The 20,827-nt window shown below is 39.3% G+C and overlaps 1 protein-coding gene across 1 annotated transcript in view; it reads left to right on the top strand.

Moving 5' to 3' along the window:
• The window catches only part of FBXL13 (F-box and leucine rich repeat protein 13), a 253,505-nt gene that overhangs the window by 9,095 nt on the left and 223,583 nt on the right, over positions 1-20,827 (top strand). Inside the window, exons 2-3 of the mRNA XM_044245871.1 lie at positions 5,735-5,838; positions 6,299-6,389. Coding sequence (XP_044101806.1) covers positions 5,735-5,838; positions 6,299-6,389 — 195 coding nt within the window. The remainder of the gene's footprint in view (positions 1-5,734; positions 5,839-6,298; positions 6,390-20,827) is intronic.

Here is a 20,827-nt window from a genome sequence, read left to right on the forward strand (position 1 = left end):
CCATTTTTTTTTATTTTAAAGATTTTTATTTATTTATTTGACAGACAGAGATTACGAGTAGGCAGAGGAGACAGGCAGAGAGAGAGGAGGAAGCAGGCTCCCCGCCGAGCAGAGAGCCTGATGTGGGGCTCAATCCCAGGACCCTGGACCATGATCTGAGCCGAAGTCAGAGGCCTTAACCTACTGAGCCACCCAGGCACCCCCTCTATATACCATTTTAAATTCAGGAAAAGTATATTTTAGAAATTCAAAGGTTTTTAAAAAGTGTCTGCCTGTGGAGACTCAGAGCCTGCACCTAGATAGAACTGTGGGAAAACTGAGAATTATCTTTTGGTTCTTCACTCACTGAGATATTTCTGAGAACTCTGAAATACTCACCCCACCACTGTGGACATCTCCTTGGATATATTCCTTACAAGAAACATTTGTATTTATTTATTTATTTAAGACTTGTTTAAAGATTTTATTTATTTCACAGACAGAGATCACAGGTAGGCAGAGAGAGAGAGGAGGAAACAGGCCCCCCACTGAGCAGAGAACCCGATGCAGGACCCCAGGATCATGAGCTGAGCTGAAGGCAGAGGCTTTAACCCACTGAGCCACCCAGGCACCCCGAGACATTTGTATTTAAAAAGATATTAAGACAGGGGCAATACACGATGAAGCCTTATTGGTAGAATTTGGTAGAATTTCAGACATACTTTGTCAGTAATATTTAGAGATCAGTTTCTCGCTCTGTTTTCTACTAGTCAGGAGCGAGCACACTGTGTACAGACAAGGCCTACCCCATGGGACCAGAGATGGGGGAGATACTATGGGTAAAGTGTCTACCAAATTATTAAACATCTACATGTAGTGGTTGTCTGTGAGAGCGGAGAAGTGTTCTTCAAACCTAAGATCACATTTCTAACTCAGTTTGCAAAACTAGATATTCCCAGCAGAGGGCGTATTTAAGTCACAAATCTTGATCCTTATGCAAAGTTTTCTATTTTTAGAAATACTATAAAACTTTTTAAATTTTTATGATATTTATGTTTTATGTTTCTCTCGTGACTGATCCCAATTCGTATTTTTAAAATATTGCATTTATTTCTATATCACATAGACTATTCCTGGGTATTTTCTTTTAGGGACTAACAGAGGCAAGAGAGGCAAGAATGAAGAGCTTTTGGTCCCGCCAGCCAGTGTGGGACAGAAGGAACTGGATACCCTGACTCATTTTATGGGACCTTGGGGCTAAAAGGTTGTGGCTTCTCTTGAGGGCAGTTATGTTTGCTGAGTTCCCTTAGCCCAGCCCCCCATTTCTCAGATGTAGTTCCAGAGGCAAATTCGTGGAACACTTAAATAACCAAAAGTGTATATAATTATTTTTTTCTCCAGTAGCAATTCATTTGTCTAGGGATTCCACAGCTGGTGGGTGCCTCCCTGTCGGGCCTGGTGCAGTCCAGCAGGTATCAGAATCCATTGTCTGGCTCTCACCTCACGGAGACGGTCTCCTCACATGTCCACTCTGCCTTAAAACCCCTCAAGGGGCACCTTCCTCTCCCTGAGGTCCCTCCTGAATGGCCAAAGTCAGCTGACCCTTTTCAATAATCTTCACTATATTTTCAGTTATGGAGTTTCCAAAGTGAAAATTTGGCACCCTCTATTTAAATGTCAAGAAGACGCAGAAACTTTTGTATTTTCACATTTTTAACTTATTAACTTTCACAGAAACAAATTAAGAGGTCCCCTCAAATGACACAATGACATGCCAACTCCATTTCTACCAAAGGTGGGGATGGCAAGTTTGTGAGATGTCACTTGGGGCTTGTTTGGGGGAACTTAGGGAGGTGCAAGAGACTTTGAACAGAAACTTAAACCTATTTCAGGGCGCCTGGGTGGCTCAGTTGGTTAAGCATCTGCCTTCAGCTCAACTCAGGTCATGGTCCCAGGGTCCTGGGATGGGGCCCCCCATCGTGCTTCCTCTTCAGCGGGGAGCCTGCTTCCCTATCCCCTGCGCGTGCTCTCTCTCTCTCTCACTGTCATATAAATAAATAAATTCTTTAAAAAGGAAAAAAAGAAACTTAAACCTATTCCTAAGGAAAGAGGTTTCTGTAACTTTGTGATTCTGACATTGCGTTTTTAAAAAAAGATTTATTTATTTATTTGACAGACAGAAATCACAAGTAGGCAGAGAGGCAGGCAGAGGGAGAGGAGGAAGCAGGCTCCCCTCTGAGCAGAAAGCCCGATGTGGGGCTGGATCCCAGGACCCTGGGATCATGACCTGAGCCAAAGACAGAGGCTTTAACCCACTGAGCCACCCAGGGGCCCCCTGACATTGCATTTTTAAAAGCAATCTTCATCTAAAAAAACCCCAAACAAACAAGGTGAAAACTATATGTTGGTTATTCTGCCATCTATTTATTTATTTAAAGATTTTATTTATTAGAGAGAGAGAGTACAAGCTGGGGGAGGGGCAGAAGTAGAGGGAGAAGCAGATTCCCCACTGAGCAAGGAGCCCAATCTGGGGCTTGATCTCAAGACCCTGGGACCATACCCTGAGCTGAAGCCAGACCCTTAACTGACTGAGCCACCCAGGCACCCTATTCTACCATAAAAGAAGAATGTGTTTGTGGGTTTGCATATGCATAAAATATTTCCAGATAGATAATGTGGAAAAAAAAATCCCTCAAGTTCTGGAGGAAGATACACATGTGAACAATTTTGTGTGAGTGCATGATATGTGCAAGGGAGAAGCCCTGAGTTTGTAGTTTAAAAACCTACTCACTCTGTGAATCACCTGGCCCTTCTTTGCCTCATCTGTGAAACCCAGAAGCAAGAATATACGCTCTAAAAGTCCAGGTCATCCCTACTGGGATATTAGGAAGCAAAATGAGCCATGAAGCTCTGATGATTGGCCTTTTGCCACGTGATTGATCTTGCTGGGGTTTGATCATGAATGACCTAGAGGATTCTAGAGGAGGACCCAGTCCCAGGTCTTGGTATAGAATTCCGGCTTCTTCACAGAATGGCTATATCTGCTTCTCTCTCACCTGAACCCTTTTCTCCAGCCAAACAGGTCTATGCCCATGAGGCTTTGCTCTTGCCAAGAGAAAGACCCTACCTGTAAACCTACTGCCCATTCCTTGACCCTTGGAAGTTTCTCCAATAATATAATAATAATAATATAATAATAATAGTTTTATTAGAAACTATTGAGGACTTCACAAGCCTTTTGCAAGCACTTTACCTTTGCACTCATGAAGCAATTAATTTTTGCATTGCTGCATAGGCCCTTAGTATTTTACCATACTTATCTGCATATCTGAAAAGAGTTGCTCTCAGGGTGCCTGGCTGGCTCAGTCGGTGGATGGAACATGCAACTCTTGATCTCGGGGATGTGAGTTCAAGCCCCATATTGGGTGTAAAAATGATTTAAAAATAAAACCTTGAAAAAAATAAGGACTTGCTCTCTTAAGTGTTTTATATCTACCCACAGTTCTCATAGACATTTACTGTCTTACTATTTATGTTTAAACAAGCTCTCTCTCTTAATCATTCCCCCCCAAATACATTTGTCCTAATCTTTTCCATTAGGCTTGGTATGAAATCAATCCCTCTGTCATCCCACTGGCTTTGAGTGGTACAAGGGAATAGTTTTGAATTTCTTTGAATTTAAATTTCCTTTCTCTTTGCTCAAGTCTTTCCCTCTAATGAAGGTAAGAATTAGCAGTGGAACGGTTAAAAATAGTGATGGCTTGTTATCATTATTATATATGATAATATAATATATTATCATTATTATCTATTGAGTACTTATTTTATGCTAGACACTACTCAAAGTACTTTACATATATTAGTTCACTTAATTCTCATGACAGCCTATGACATATGTACCTTTATGATCCCATGTATAGGTAAGGAAACAGGAACAGAGGAGCAACTTGTCCAAGGTTCCACATTAGAAGATTGCAGATCCAGGATTTAAACCCAGTGGACTCCAGCTACTGCATTATCTTGTTCCTTGAAAGATGGCTAGTAGTAGAAAGGAGTAGAAACAATGTCCTGGGGGTGCCTGGATGGCACGATCTATTTTAGTTCTTTGTTTTGGCTCAGGTCATGATCTCCGGGTTGTGAGATCGAGCCCCATGTTGGCCTCCATGCTCAGCGCAGAGTCTGCTTACGACTCTTCCTTTCATTCTGCCCCCAGCCTCTAAAATAAATCAATAAAACTTTAAAAAATAGAAAAAAGAAAAAAAATAAACAATTGCCCTGAATAAATCTACGTTCGTCATCAGTCCCCAGACACCTTTCAGAATATTTGAAAAATATTGGGAATGAAGTTAGGTGGAACCAAAAGAAAGTGGAGGATTGCACACTTGTGAAACTTGGTCTTTTTTGTCCTTTGTTGTGTAAGTTTTCACTAAGAAACCTAGCCTTGATAAAGCCCTAATTGATGTTTTGTGAGAGTCAAATGTTCATCTTGTGGGAATGTTTCCATATTTTGCCTCTGCTTATAAAGACCAAACTAGTGGTTTCATAATTTTTATTTTCATTGGGCAGAAAAAAAGCTATTGGTTCACTAGTTATGATTTTCTTATTAGCACAGGGCTATGTACCATTCATGCATTAATTCTATAAAGCCTCAGTCTGTTTTATTTTGCCCAGCGGGAAAATGAACAATGAGATTTCTTACCCAGAAGGTGCTTAGTTCTTTATGCCTTTACTAACATTCCAGAGACTTATCCTTTTAACTTGATTTGACTTCTGCAGGGACTGTCGTTTTCTAATCTGTGGAACTTAGAAATATAAAGAAATAAGTAATTTCTCATATTCATTAATTAGATCCTAACTTAAAAAAAATCACCTTAATGCTGCACTCCATTTAGGCCCTAGTTCTCAGACTTTAGAGTGTTTAAGAATCACCTAGGGAGCTCCTCAAAATGCAGCTCCCAGGGCTCCATCTTCACTTGTTCAACCCCCAGGTGATTCTGAGGTAAATGTTCTCGGGGTGCTACAACAGAATGAATGACGTGGCAAGGAGTGGGAATTAGAAAAACTCAGTATTCTGGGGACTCAGGCCCTAAAGTGCCAGAAGGCAGAAGGTCCTGTCATCAGGACTGTTCAGGGAGCTGTCGGAAGTCTGGCCTCCGGGTAATAGAAGACTTCAGCCCTTAGGTCACAGAATACTATCTACATTCATCTTGCAATTGTGACGAGAATATGGACATTGGGGAGGGTATGTGCTATGGTGAGTGCTGTGAAGTGTGTAAACCTGGTGATTCACAGACCTGTACCCCGGGGATAAAAATATATTATATGTTTATAAAAAATAAAAAAATAAATAAAATAAAAATTTAATAAAAAAAAAGAATCAATGACCTCTTGTGCAATTATATTCTCTAGCTCTGGGGGAGAAAGAAGTCAGTCAGGGGTCTTCATCCTTAAAAAGGGTAGAACTCACTATAAGACAACTATGTCTTCAATTTGGCTACAAATCTCTGCTCACATAAGGGAAAACACTAAGCAGCAATCCTATGGTGTCGTTGACAATGGATTTTTCTTTCAATAGTAAAGGGAAGCATTTTAGTTTGACTTCAACAAAATACTAACACTGGATTAAAAAAGCGGCGGCACGTTGACCTAAAAAACTGTCACGTTATTTAACTTTGTAATTGTGGGAGAGAAGCCCATCTGCTGTTTAGTTAGAACACACAGATCCAGGAAGAGTGATTTGTTTCATTTTCCCTAGGCTCTGTTATGCGGCCTACTTATTACATGTCCTGAGGATCCCCTGAAATATTTACAGAAAATGATCATTACTATCATGGAAAATGGTCTTGAAAGTCTTCTCTGGTGAGTATTGCTTTGCTTTACAGTAGGGAGATATTTTATTTTGAAGGTAAATGCCTCATTGTGTGGTAACGGAAGAGGTCTTGCCAACAAACGTTTCCATTTTCAAGATGGCTGAAGAATCCCTCCACAGGCTTGTAAGTCCCAAAGACGTCAATAGAACAGTTTGCCCACTGGTTCTTAACTGAGAAATACAGCTCTCTCTCATCAATCACGTCCTCACAGGGCAGATATTTCAAGTTGTGGGTGAAGAAAGGAAGGTATACCCTCTTGGGACGCACAGCAAAATCTTGAGGAGGGGGTAGTTTGAAAAAGACCTGCAGGTGATTTTGATATGCTTCTCCCCAAAGTGTCTCTTCCTTCCCCTCCACCCATGGAATCACTGATTCAAATTGCTGATTTAATGATAAAACTAACGACTATGAAATGAAATGTCTGCCTCTGTTTGACGATTTTATTAAAGGGATATGTGCATCGATCCATCAATGAGGCCAAAAATTCGGAGATTGTCTGAAACGTACATGGAGCAACTCTTTGGGCTGGATGATCAGCTGGTCAGTATTAGTAATCAAACATTTAAAAATAAGTTTTGTTGGAAGATCTCAAATGGCATTAGATTTTATAACATGTATGAGGTCAAAGTGTTTTGGAATTGGAGGCATTCAGAAAAGTGAAGGAACATCTCTCACACACACACACACACACACACACACACACACGTGTGTGTGTGCACACCTCCCCCACCCCCAGAACCACATTCATAGTAACCTCCCCAAACTTGCAAGAAGCATTTGCCAAGCCTTTATTCTTTCACTTCTGAGAAAATCTTTATATTTCCTCCTTTCCTCTTTCTCCTCCTCCTCCTCTCTCGCATCTTTATAATGATAAACACAGCATTCTGGAAAGCTTTAAAGGAGGATATTTTCTTTCTGTTCTAATCTACTTCCTTCTGTCTTCTACCCTTCTCTCTTTTCTTTGCCATCTGCCCCGGTATTATGCTTCTAAAGATAGGGCCAGATATTAATGAGGTCCAACTTAAAAGCCAGGCCTGATTGTTTTTTGTTTTTTGAGATTGTATTTATTTGAGAGACAGTGGGAGAGGGAACACAAGCCTGGAGAGTGGGAGAGGGAGAAGCAGGTTCCCTGCTGTGCAGGGAGCCCGATGTGGGGCTTGAACCCAGGACCCTAGGATCATGACCTGAGCTAAAGGCAGCCACTTAACGACTGAGTCACCCAGGCGGCCTCCAGACCTGAGTGTTAATGAAAGGAATGACCAACACCAACAGCTGGTTTTGACTTTGTAAAGAGGGCAAGGAAGTAATTCAGGACATGGAGTCTTTTAGAACAAACACTGTGTACCTGAGAGAAGCTAAAATAGCAAAAGGCACGTGGGGAGAGAAATACCAACGCAAATTATGTGTGCGTAGAACTGCATATGATACCTCAAGGTCCCAGGCTGATGTCTTGGAAAGTATAGGCAGCACTTGCAAGTTACTGGTGACATTGGGCACTGAAAGGTGGATTCAGAGCCCCGGTCACGGTGGATGCTGAGAGCCAGCACTGGCTTCTAATCAGGTGTCTGCAACAGAGAGACAGCAATGGAGGTATAGGATATTTCTGCCAAGGCCGGGATGATTCAGAGGACCAGCATGCTGGGAAGAACCCACAGGACCAATCCTGGTTGATCTGCATCATGGTGTGTGGATGTCTTAATGACCACTTTATCAGCCATGGACTCTATCTACTATCAAGTGCAGATATCTGCAAACTGTATTCTTGGAGGTGTTTTGTGGGGGATCACCTCAGGAGCTGAGGGGGAGATGCAGGGAATGGGATTTTAGGTCTCTCATCCCTACCTTACACTCTAGAATAATTTCACTTTGAGTATAATGTCATATGAGAAAAGCTTAAACATCATTACTTTAAGATACTAAAATTACTAACAACCTGGGGTAGAAGGGTAGAGGGATCTACCTCATTGTCAATATCTTGAAAGTGATTTTATGAAATATAATCAGATTGTGCCCAATGTGTAGCTAGAAGCCTATTGAGAATCTTTTAAAGAATTGCAGGGAATTCTGAGAAACCATAGTTTTATTAGAAAAGGAATTCTCAGAGATATTTCATGATGTTGAACGTGCAAAGGGAAAACTATGGGAAGCTTATCCGGACTTAGAAGGGAGTATGACAACTCACCAAGGCATAGAAAAAATGCCCACTTCATATCATAAGGTAGGAAAAATAGAAACTAGATGTGACTTCACAAAAGGTAAATCTCCAGGTGCCTAGGATTGCTGAGTTAGAGGGCTCAGCTACAATTGAAAATATATTGGGGTGCCTGGGTGGCTCAGTGGGTTGGGCCGCTGCCTTCGGCTCAAGTCATGATCTCAGGGTCCTGGGATCGAGCCCGCATCGGGCTCTCTGCTCTGCGGGGAGCCTGTTTCCTCCTCTCTGCCTGCCTCTCTGCCTACTTGTGGTCTCTGTCTGTCAAATAAATAAATAAAATCTTTAAAAAAAAAAAAGAAAATATATTAATTTATTTCTCCTTCACCCTCAGAGAAAAATGAAAAAAAATTTTTTACAAAGAATACTTTAATCCTTAAACTTTCCAATATTTTCAATTATAGTATAGCAAATGTCAGCTTTGTTGTTTTTTTTTTTCCATTTTCTTTCCCATACAGTTTCTTATACAGCTATAATTCCTGGTAAGAGAGTTTTTAACGTTTTGACAAAACATTTTTTTTCTTTATAATTTTTTTACTATATTATGTTAGTCACCATACAGTACGTCATTAGTTTTTGATGTAGTGTTCTGTGATTCATTGTTTGCATATAACACCCAATGATCCATGCAATATGTGCCCTCCTTAATACCCATCGCTGGGCTAACCCATCCCCACACCACCATTCCCATTCCTCTAAAACCCTCAGTTTGATTTCCAGAGTCCATAGTCTCTCATGGTTCCTCTCCCCTCTCTGATTTCCCCCCTTTGTTTTTCCCTTCCTTCTCCTAATGTCCTCCATGCTATTCCTTATGTTCCACAAATAAGTGAAACCATATGATAATTGTCTTTCTCTGTTTGACTTATTTCATTTGGAATAACCTCCGCCAGTTCCGTCCATGTTGATGCAAATATTGGGTATTCATCCTTTCTGATGGCTGAGTAATATTCCATTGTACATATGGAGATCTTTATGCATTCTCTACTAAAGGGGATCTTGGTTCCTTCCATAGTTTGGCTATTGTGGACATTGCTTCTATGAACACTGGGGTGCATATGGTCCTTCTTTTCACTACACCTGTATCTTTGAGGTAAATACCCAGTAGTGCAATTGCTGGGCATAGGGTAGCTCTATTTTTAGCTTTTTGAGGAGCCTCCACACTGTTTTCCAAAGTGGCTGTACCAGCTTGCATTCCTATCAAGAGTGTAAGAGAGTTCCCCTTTCTCTACATCCTCTCCACCATTTGTTGTGTCTTATCTTGTCAATTCTAACTGGTGTAAGGTGGTATCTCAATGTGGTTTTTTTTTTTTTTAAAGATTTTATTTATTTATTTATTTGACAGAGAAAGAGAGAGAGAGAGAGAAATCACAAGCAGGCAGAGGCAGGCAGAGAGACGGGGGGGGGGAAGCAGGCTCCCCGCTGAGCAGAGAGCCCGATGTGGGGCTCGATTCCAGGACCCTGAGATCATGACCTGAGCCGAAGGCAGCGGCTTAACCCACTGAGCCGCCCAGGCGCCCCTCAATGTGGTTTTGATTTGAATCTCCTTGATGGCTAATGATGTTGTTTTTTTGTGTGTCTGTTAGCCATTTGTATGTCTTCTTTGGAGAAGTGTCTGTTCATGTCTTCTGCCCATTTTTTGATGTGATTATCTGTTTTGTGTGTGTTGAATCTGAGGAGTTCTTTATAGATCTTGGATATCAGCCCTTTGTAGTGTCATTTGCAAATATCTTCTCCCATTCCATGGTTGTCTCTTTGTTTTGTTGACTATTTCCTTTGCTATGCAGAAGCTTTTGATCTTGATGAAGTCCCAGAAGTTCGTTTTCACTTTTGTTTCCCTTGCCTTTGGAGACATGTCTTGAAAGAAGTTGCTGTGGCTGATGTTGAAGAGGTTACTGCTTATGTTCTCCTCTAGGATTTTGATGGATTCCTGTCTCACATTGAGGTCTTTCATCCATTTAGAGTTTATCTTTGAGTATGGTGTAAGTGAATGCTCAAGTTTCATTTTCCTGTATATAGCTTGACAAAATATTTTAAAGATCACAAACAATTGTAATTGTTCCAATTATTAAGATTATTTTGTATGCTTTCAGTGTGAAATCATTTTTATGATCTGTCAGGACACTGTCCTGCAAGGACCGCCTGCATATGGCTATTTATAACTATGTGTTTGTTTCTGTTTGTGCAAACAGAGAAGGAAACTGTGAGTAAGGCACATAGTTACAGAAAAGTAGGAACTGTTCTCATAATAGCAAATAGAAAGACATTTTGTCTGTGTGTTCCAAGATGAAAGAATCCACCATTGTCAGGAGGAAACGAACTTCACAGACTTGATTCTCATTGCTTAGGAAATGAAATCTCCAGATGGGTACTAATTACAAGAAGAAAAGTCATCTATAACATTTTAAAACTCTTTTTATTATGGAAAAATGGAAACACAACACACAAAAAGAACACCATAATGATCCCCCCTCATCCAGCTTAAACAATAATCAATTATTTTGCCAATCTTGGTTAATCATTCTCCCTTTGCCCCTCCTCCCTTTTTGCTGAAGTATTGCTGAAGTATTAGAAAGCAAATCCCAGGAATTATATTATTTTACCAGTAAATGCATCAATATGTATCTCTAACAAAAAAGAACATGTTTAGAGAGCACAGCCCAGTGCTATCTTCTGTGTAATGAAATTAGCAATTATTCCTGAACACCACATCAGGCTGATTATATATATATATTTCCCCCCCATATTCAGCCCATATTTGAGTTTCCCAAATTGTCTCAAAAATGCCTTTTTTTAGGGGCGCCTGGGGGGCTCCATGGGTTAAAGCCTCTGCCTTCGGCTTAGGTCTTGATACCAGGGTCCTGGGATTGAGCCCCGCATCAGGTTCTCTGCTCAGCAGGGAGCCTGCTTCCCCCTCTCTCTCTGCCTGCCTCTCTGCCTACTTGTCATCTCGTCTGTCAAGTAAATAAATAAGATCTTTAAAAAAAAAATGCCTTTTTTACACATGGGTCTGTCAAATCGGAATCCATGGAGGGTCCACATGGCACTCGGGTGTCAAATCAAATGCCTCTTGTAATTAATTACAAGAATGCCTCTTGTAATTAATTGTAATTAATCTTCCCTACTTCCCATGCCACTTCTTTATTGAGGAAAACATCATTTGTCTTGTAAAATGTCCCACACTCTCATTGTTTCCTCTGGCATTATATCATTTGCTCTGTTTCTTGTATTTACTACAAGTTTTTAGTTAGATCAACAGACTTGATATTCAGGTTCTTTTTTTCCTTTTTTCCTCTTGGTGACAAGAGTAGCTGCATAGGGGGTGTTATGGGCATCGCATGGGGGGACACCCAGTAGTCTGGTCGACCTACTTTTTATGAATCTTCATTCCTATAGACAGTAATGTAATTGCTTATTAGTTTCATCTTAGAACACAGACATAACTGTTTTGTAATAACAATGCTACAAGACCACTAACAATAAAACCACTGAATGCAGGGGTGCCTGGGTGGCTCAGTTGGTTAAGTGTCTGCCTTGGGCTCAGGTCATGATCCTGGGACCATGGGAGTGAGCCCTGCATTGGGCTCCCTGCTCTGGGGGGAGTCTGCTTCTCCCTCTTTCTCTGCCCCTAACATCTCCCAAACTCTCTCAAAATAAATAAATATTTAAAATGAAAACCTAAAAACCCCCTGAATGCAGTTTAAGAAAAGTTTGCAATTCCAAAAAAAACTAATTCTTTTTGTCCTTAAGATGTATATATCCTACGAAATATTTTCAGTAAAAATAATACATTTTTTGTTACCCAAAATAATTCTTTGTGCTGATAGTCATCTTTTTCCTCTTTGATATAACTATGCTTTTCCAGTTATGTATAATAGTACATGGCAGCAAAATCAAAACAATAAAACCAGTATTCTGAAAAGTATTGCTTCTATACCTACCTTTTCTCTTACCTATTCCATCCCTTTTTCTAAGTATCCAATTTTAGTAGTTTTAAATTTATCTATATAGTTTTTCCATCGTTTCCTTTTGAAAAGTATGAGCAAATACACGTATTCTCCTCCCCTTCAACTTCTTATATTAAAGTAGCAGATGATGTGTAGCCTTCTGCTCCTTGCTTTTCTCACTTAACATGTCCTAGAGATTGTTCCCTTTTATTTTTTATTTTATTATTTTTTGAAGATGTTATTTATTTATTTGACAGAGAGAGAGAACACAAGCAGGGGGAGCAGCAGGCAGAGGCAGAGGGAGAAGCAGGCTCCCCGCTGAGCAGGGAGCACAATGTGGGACTCCATCCCAGGACCCTGGGATCATGACCTAAGCAGAAGGCAGACATTAACCAATTGAGCTACCCTGGTGTCCTTGAGATTGCTCCCTTTGAAAATAATGCTATGAATTTTAAAATGATTCTATCATAGGGAGCACTGTGTAATAAAACCCTAAAACCTAAAAGAAATATGTGGACTTAAGTGTCTTACTGGTGAACTATGAAAAGGAAACCTAACCTGATGACCCCAGTGGTGAGGGTTTTAATCATCTGGGAGAGGCAGGCAGATCCTGGGCCCCAAATGAGAATCAACTGGTTGATAATCACATCCTGTATCCTTGCTGGTTTGCAAGATATCCTTTTTCTTTTAAAATTTGGTTGATTACTCTTTCTTGAGAAGGCATCAAGCTAAGTATTGCTGTAACCTGGAAGGAGTAAAAATAGTGAAGGTGTGAAATGATGAAGAGGTGACCTGGATTCACATTGTTTATGTTAAGATGAATTTAAGTGTAAAGTAAGTAATAATAGCTGATGATAGGGCATTTTTGTATGCTTGTCTGCTATGTATGGCATTTGAGAGTTCTAAAGAACGTTTTCGTAAGTTTTAAATTTTGTTTTGTTTTAATTTTTTTAATTTTTTAATTTTTAAAATTTTTAATTTTGTTTTAATAATTGTTTCAGGTACTTTACATAAAATTTGTAACAAACATTTACATGTTTAGGAAATTGATTTTTCAAAGTTGCATTTATTTAGATAACTGTTTATTAAATAGGACCCTAAAATACAAATATCAGTCAATGTTTTTCTCCAGGCATAAGAACCCCCTTGGGCATTAAAGACTGTTTCAATAATTTGCAAAAGATAAAAAAATCTAAGAAAATCACTCATGAAAAATCCAACACTTCATAGCACGTCGTGTACTGTCACAGACACTGCTCACTTCTGCATTAAAGATGTGGTTTCTTTTTAGTATTTTTGTTATTTCTTTGAACTTTTCCAGTCTATAGAAAAAAAAAAATCAGAGTCGGGAGGGATTTGAAGTAATGCATTCAATATGTATTTATAAACCGTGTCTCGGTCTATTCAGGGTGCTGTAGCAAAATATAGCTGTTATAAACAACAGAAGTCTGTTTCTCCAGTTTGGGAGGCTGGGAGGTCCAAGATCAAGGTGCTGGCAGATTCTGTGTCTGGTGAGAGCCCATCCCCTGGTTCATTACCTGCCGACTTCGTGCTATTTCGTCTTAGAGCAGCAGGGGTGAGGAAGCCCCCTGGAGTGTCTTATAAACACACCGATTGGTTCATAAGGGCTCCACCTTCATGGGTTAATCATCTCCCAAAGGCCCCACCTCCAAATGCTATCACATTGGAGATTGGGTTTCAACATTACCGATTTTAGCGCACATAAACATCCAATCCATAGCAAATCCCATACTACATTGCTAGCATTATTCTAGAATGATGCTATATGAGATAGTAATGAAGCTCATCAATGAAGTAAAGACATGGTACTTTAAAATATGATGAGATATGTTAAGGTAATTTAATGTATGATCTCTCAATCCAAGGATTAACCGAGCAAAAAAAGGAATTGCCTACCAGAAGAAAAAGTTTGTTATAATACACTAAAAAACAAAAACTGTAATATGAATTCAATGATTTACATTTATTTTTTGTTTGGTTCTTACCAGATTTGTTTGGTTCTTACCTATTATTATAGTAGGTATTTCAAATATTATAGAGGTAAAACATTTTTCTTCTATCGGCATTATGTAAACACATCAGTTTTCTCAGATGTAATAAATGGACAATATTTAACCAAGTTAAAAGTTAAGGGGGACCAATTACTGCTGCCACTAAAGAACCATAAATTCAGTATTATTTGTCAGTTAACATTCATGGTTGGTGCTGGTATTTCATTATTTTTTCATTTATTACAAAATTTCACCAGGCCTCACCAGCCTAGGATACAAGGAGAACAAAGTTGATAGTAATATTCCAAATTTCACTGCCTCTAGTCCCTATCTTCATAATCTAAGTGGTTGGTTTCCCCTTAAAATTCCAACCAATTGTATTTGGGAATTTCAAAGCTGTCCAGTGTGAATTCAAGAATTCCCCTTGGCTTCAGGGGGCCCTCAGCACTGAGGCTGTTGCCTTCTTGAGAGCCCTGAAGGTGGAGGTGGAGACTGAGGCGTCTTCAACCACAAATCTTTAATGTGCCAAAATAGTGCTCCTTTCTCTGGACTGTTGCTCTACTCAAAACATATCCGGTGGTCACACTGTTTGAAAGACATACTTTTATGAAGACCTTAAACCAAACTTGTACTTTAAGACTAATTCCAAAACTGTTTGCCTGCCAAAATGGTACCACTATGTGGCAAGAGCTCAAAATATCCATGTTCCCAGTAGCTTTGGAGAGAAATGCTTTTGATTAAATTTTAATTGGAGGGATTGCATTATTTCAAAATTTGCTGTAACGTAAGACTTTTGTAATATTTTTATTAAGTTATTTCAAATTTTTAGAACTTCAGAGTCAGACAAAAGTTGATGGCATGGTGCTGTGTGTGCTGAAGAGAAGTGGAGGAAATGTCTTCTCTCATTTTGTGTCACACAAATAGTGCCAAGTGCCTCATAAGAGCAGTTCTTTGGGATTTTCCCTGCAGTTTCTTTTTCCTTAAGGCTCTGACCCCCAATCCATGGGGCTGAGACAGACCAATGCTATACGCAACCCCCCCAAAACCTCCTGCATTCCAGTCATTCTTTCAGATGATAGACTCAAACTCCTTCTTCAGCCTCTCATCAAAACAAATTCAAAACAAAAACATTTAAATTGGCTTCTAGAACTTTTTCTGTAAAAATACATTAAAGACACCCAGATACTGAATTCATCTGATTTAGTCTGGGACCATGCCTTATTTGCCCTTCATAGTCATTAAACATTGAAAAATACAGAGAAGGAGAACAAAGAAAAAAGTGAGATAGTTTTCATATCAACTGAATCATCAGTGTTTAGACCCTAGTTTGAACAAACTAACTACTTAAGATATTTGGGGGAACAATTCCAGAGAGTTGGATAATAGATGATATTAAACAATTATTGTTAATTGTCTCAGTTGGGATAATGCAGTTGTGGTTGTGAAGAAAATGTGATTATATTTTAGAAATAAGTACTAAAAAATTTGGCTTGTATACTTTATATACTTCAAAAACATTGTTGACAATGTTAAATGTAGACTATGGGTATTAGGTATTCATTCTAATTCTCTGAAAGTTTGAAATTTTTTTAATAAGATATTTTTAAGGCTGAGTTGTAATATGCTACAGGTAGCATCTTTTAAAAAAGAGATTACTATTGTGATTTTATCTTTCTTCCAAACTATAAAAATGTTTCCCTGAAACTAGGGTGTTAGGTTGAGTTATTTTCCTTGAATCATATTGTATGCTGTTGGAACTCAGTTTAAAACAGAGGGCCATAGCACAGGGGATAAGACATATTCTCAGTAGTAATAGCAACTCATCACAGTGATAATTCCTACAGAGGTGGGGAATGAGCATGAGCAGTTTACTAAGGTTCACAGGAGATTCTAATTGGCCTCTGGAGAAGGGGCCACCAGTCTAAAAGAAAAGAGCAGTGTCACATTCTAACTAAACGCTGACAAAATTCTTTTGCAATCAATTTGTTATTGAGATGTTCCCACTCTAACTTTAGAAACCATCTCCCATGGCAGAATTTTTTCTTTTATTTCCAGACTCATAACTAATCTTTAATATAACTGGATTCTCAGAAATTATATAGAGATGCACCTTTTTCTCCTTCTCCTCTTCAGTTATCACTCAGTCTGTGTGTAGCAGTCCTTCTGGAAAATTGGGGAGAGCGGTCTGTTACGGTCTGGAAACTGAGCGCTCACTGTGAGGCCCTTTATATCAATGCCAAGTTGCTTTTTATCCAGCAACTTCTGCATGGTCATTGCCTGAATCCTTTAATCTCCATTTTTAGAAGCCAGATGGCAGAGAATTGGTAATTTTCCAAGGAATTCAGTCCATACATATTTGTTGAGCTCCTACTCCGTGCAATCCTATCAGCTGGAATAAAAAAGTGAGAGAAAGAATATTTTCTAATCACTAGCAGCTAACTAATATACAGCCGCTATCAAGAATAGAGGGCAGTGGGGAAGATGGTGGGACAGCAGGACCCTGAGCTCATCACACACCGAGTCAATAGCTGCTACATATATTGCAACTAACTTTGAAAATAAGCTGAAGACTGGCAGATCATATCTTGCAGTGAGAAGTCCACATCAAAAAGGATAGGAGGGGAAGAGATGTGGTCAAGAACCAAACTCTTGAGAACAGAACCAAATGAACCACAAATGGGAGGGACTCCAGAAGCATGGAGGAGTGAGGGGATCAAACCCCACACCAGGCACCACGGGCCCTGGCAACCCACATTAGGAAGATGAGTCCCCATAACACCTGGCTTTGAAAATCAGTGGGACTTAACTCTGGGAGCTTTAAAAATCAGCAGGGCTGGCTTAGCTCTAAGAGAGCTTGGTGGGGGGGTGATAGGAAACCAAGTCTCCACCCTTAAAGATCCAGGATACTAAATGACTCTGTGGAAACACAGCACAGTTACAGAATTTTTTTTTAAAGATTTTATTTATTTATTTGACAGCTAGAGATCACAGGTAGGCAGAGATGCAGACAGAGAGAGAGGAGGAAGCAGACTCCCCGCTGAGCAGAGAGCCTGATGTGGGGCTCGATCCTAGTACCCTGGATCATGACCTGAGCTGAAGGCAGAGGCTTTAACCCACTGAGCCAGGTGCCCCCAGTTACAGAAATTTGAAAAGTGCTTAGGATATATGTGAAGGAGATTTATTGACTAATTTTAGGGCATGTGTTGGAAGGGCAGGGATCTGCAGGAGAATTCTTTGGGAGCAAAAGCGCTAGGGGGAGCCATTTTTCTTGCCCTCCCCCAGCCTAGATAGCTGTCTGCTTGGGGGAGCCTATTCTAATGCTTTCCATCTCTTGATTACTAGGACTGCTGCCCTGGCATTCTCTTTTAGCCCCACACTATCCAATCCACCTACCTTGGGAGGTGTTCCTTCTAAGTGGCTCCAACTCTGCCATACCTGGCAGGCAGTCCTGGCTAGAACCAGTCCCTCTCCAAAGTGACTCTTGCCCTGTAGACATGGGGAGATAATGCCACACACCAGCCCATCAGCTCAGCCGTTTCTTCAGCAGGGCCTTTGAGTTGGCTGCATAAGAAACAAGACCTGCTTGTCAGTGCATCCACAGCTGTCACAGAAACTAATTGCAGAGAGCCAGGCTGAGGACCAGTCTGACCCACCAGTGTGTCCATAGCAATAGGAAGACACATGCAGCCTATACAGGGGACACCCCTGGAACACTTGGTTCTGGTGTCTAGGGGGAACTGCAATACCACGCACCATAGGACCGCACCATAGGACCACAACTTTCAAGACCAGGAGACATAGCTGAACTACCTAATACATAGAAACAGATACAGAGAGTTAGACAAAATGGGGGAGATGGAGGTATATGTCCCAAATGAAATAAGAAGACAAAAATCACAGAAAAAGAGCTAAACAGCATGAGGTAAGCAATGCACTTAATAAAGACCAAAATAATGATCATAAGATACTTACTGAACTGGACAGAAGAGTGAGTAAACTCAATGAGGACTTCAACAGAGATAAGAAATACAAAAACCAGTTGGAGCTGAATTACATAATAATTGAGATGAAAAATACACTAGAGGGAATCAACATCAGATTAAATGATGCAGAAAAATGGGTCAATGGGGCACCTGGGTGGCTCAGTTCGTTAAGTGTCTGACTCTAGATTTTGGCTTAGGTCATGATCTCAGGGTCATAGGATCAAGCCCTATATTGGGGCTCTTGCTGGTCATGGAGCCTTCTTAAGATTCTCTCTCTCCCTCTGTCCCTCCCCCCAACTCATGCTCTCCCTTTCCAAAAAAATAAAAATAAAAATAAAGATAAAAAGGATCAGGAACCCAGTCAACAGAGGACTGGGTAGTGGGAAGCAACAAAGCTGAATAGCAAAAAGAAAAAGAATAATAGAGATGCAAATAAGTTAAGAGACCTCTGCAACATCATCAAATATAACTACATTTACATTATAGGGATCCCAGAAAGAGAAGAAAGAAAAGGGTAAAAAATTTATTTGAAGAAATAATAGCTGAAACTTACCTAACCTGGGGAAGCAATAGACATCCAGGTCCAGGAGGCAAAGAGAGCCTCAAAGAAGATGAACCCAAAGAATTCCACATGAAGACACATAATAATTAAAATGGCAAAATGTAAAAATGAAAGAAAACCTCAAATATAGAAGGAGAAATCAAACAGTTACATGCCAGAAACAATCCATAAGGTTATCAGCTGATTTTTTAGCAGAAACTTTGTAGGTCAGAAAAAAAATAGCATGAAATATTCTAAGTGCTAAAGGGAAAAACACTACAACCGAGAATACTCTACCTGGAAAAATTATCATTCGATTGAAACTGAGTTAAAAGCTACCTAGCTAAATAAAACTTAGAGGAGTTCATCACCACTAAACCACTCTTAAAAGAAATGTTAAATGGAATTCTTTACTTAGAAAGAAAAGACCGTGCCTAGAAGTAAGAAAATTAGGGAAGGAAAAAATTTCACTAGTAAAAAAAACATATAATAAAGATAGCAGATTAATTATTTATAAAGCCAATATGGAGTTAAAACACAAAAGTAGTAAGATCAATTATATCTATAATTAGTCAGGGAATACACAAAGTAAAAAGATGTAAAATATGATGTGAGATGCATAAAACGTGAATGCGGGAGTAAAAATTCAGTGCTTTCAGAATGTGTTCAAACTTAAGCCTCATCACCTTCCTATAGACTGTTATATGCATATAGTGCTTTATATGAACCTCATGGTAACCACAAATCAACAGCCTGTAGTAGATACACAAAAAGTAAAGAGAAAAGAATCCAAGCATAACACTAAAGAAAGACATCAAACGATAAGGAAAGAAAGCAAGAGAAGAGAGGAATAGAGAATAACTACAAACACAACTAGAAAACAATTAACAAAATGGCAATAAGTACATACCTATCAATAATTACTTTAAATGTAAATGGATTAATGCACAGATTAATAAAAAAGTAGTGCAACCAAATGGATAAAAAAATAGGACCCCTCAATATTCTGCCTACAAAAGATTCAGTTTAGACCTAAAGATACATACCCATGGAAAGTAAAGGGCCATAAAAAGATATTCCATGCAAATGGAAGTGAAAAACAAAACAAAATAAAAACCAGGGTCGCAACACTTATATCAGACAAAATAGACTTTAAGCTAATACTGCAACAAGAAGAAGAAGAAGAAGAAGAACAACAACAACAACAAAAAGAAGGGCTTTACACAATGCTAAAAGGATCAATCCAACCAGGGAATGCTATTGTAAATATTATGCACACAACATACATAAATACTAAATACATAAAGCAAACATTAACAGACATAACGGGAGATTGCCAGTAATATTAGGGGAATTTAACACCTCACGTACATTAATTGATAGATCATCCAGACAGAAAAATCCATAAGGAAACAGTGGCTCTAACCAATACATTAGACCAGATGAACTCAAGAGATGTACACAGAACATTTCAACCAAAAACAACAGAATACACATTCTTTCCAAAAACACATGGGACATCCTCTAGGATAGATAATATGCCACTTTAATAAGTTTAAGAAGATTGAAATCATATCAAGCATCTTTTCTAATCACAATGATATGAAACTAGAAGTCTGTTACAAGAAAAGAAAACCTGGAAAAAACACAAACACATGGAGGCTAAACATTGTGTTACTAAAGAAGCAATAGGTCAAAGAAGAAATCAAATTAGAAATAAAAAAAATAGGGGTGCCTGGGTGGCTCAGTGGGTTAAAGCCTCTGCCTTCCGCTCAGGTCATGATTCCAGGGTCCTGGGAACCAGCCCAGACTGGGCTCTCTGCTCAGCGAGGAGCCTGCTTCCCACCCTCCCCCACCTGCCTCTCTGCCTACTTGTGATCTCTCTGTCAAATAAATAAATAAAATCTTCAAAAAAAAAAAACCCCAAATAAAAAAAATACATAGAGACAAATGAAAATGGAAAAACAATGGTGCAAAATCTTTGGGATACACCAAAGGTAGTTCCAAGAGAAAAATTTACAATAATATAGACCTACCTCAAGAAACAAGAAAAATCTTAAATATACAACCTAACTTTATACCAAAAAGAACAACAAAAAAAGAAGACTAACAAAACCAAAGTCCAAATTAGTAGAAGGAAGGAAATAATAAAGATTTGAACAGAAATAAATGAGAGAGAGAGTAAAAAAAAAAAAAATCAATAGAAAAGATCAATGAATGCAAGAGCTGGTTCTTTGACTAGCTAAACAAAACTGATAAACCTTTAGCAAGTTTCATTAAGAAAAAAAG

The sequence above is a fragment of the Neovison vison genome, chromosome 4 (assembly GCF_020171115.1).
Source record: "Neovison vison isolate M4711 chromosome 4, ASM_NN_V1, whole genome shotgun sequence".
Taxonomy (NCBI): Eukaryota; Metazoa; Chordata; class Mammalia; order Carnivora; family Mustelidae; genus Neogale; species Neogale vison.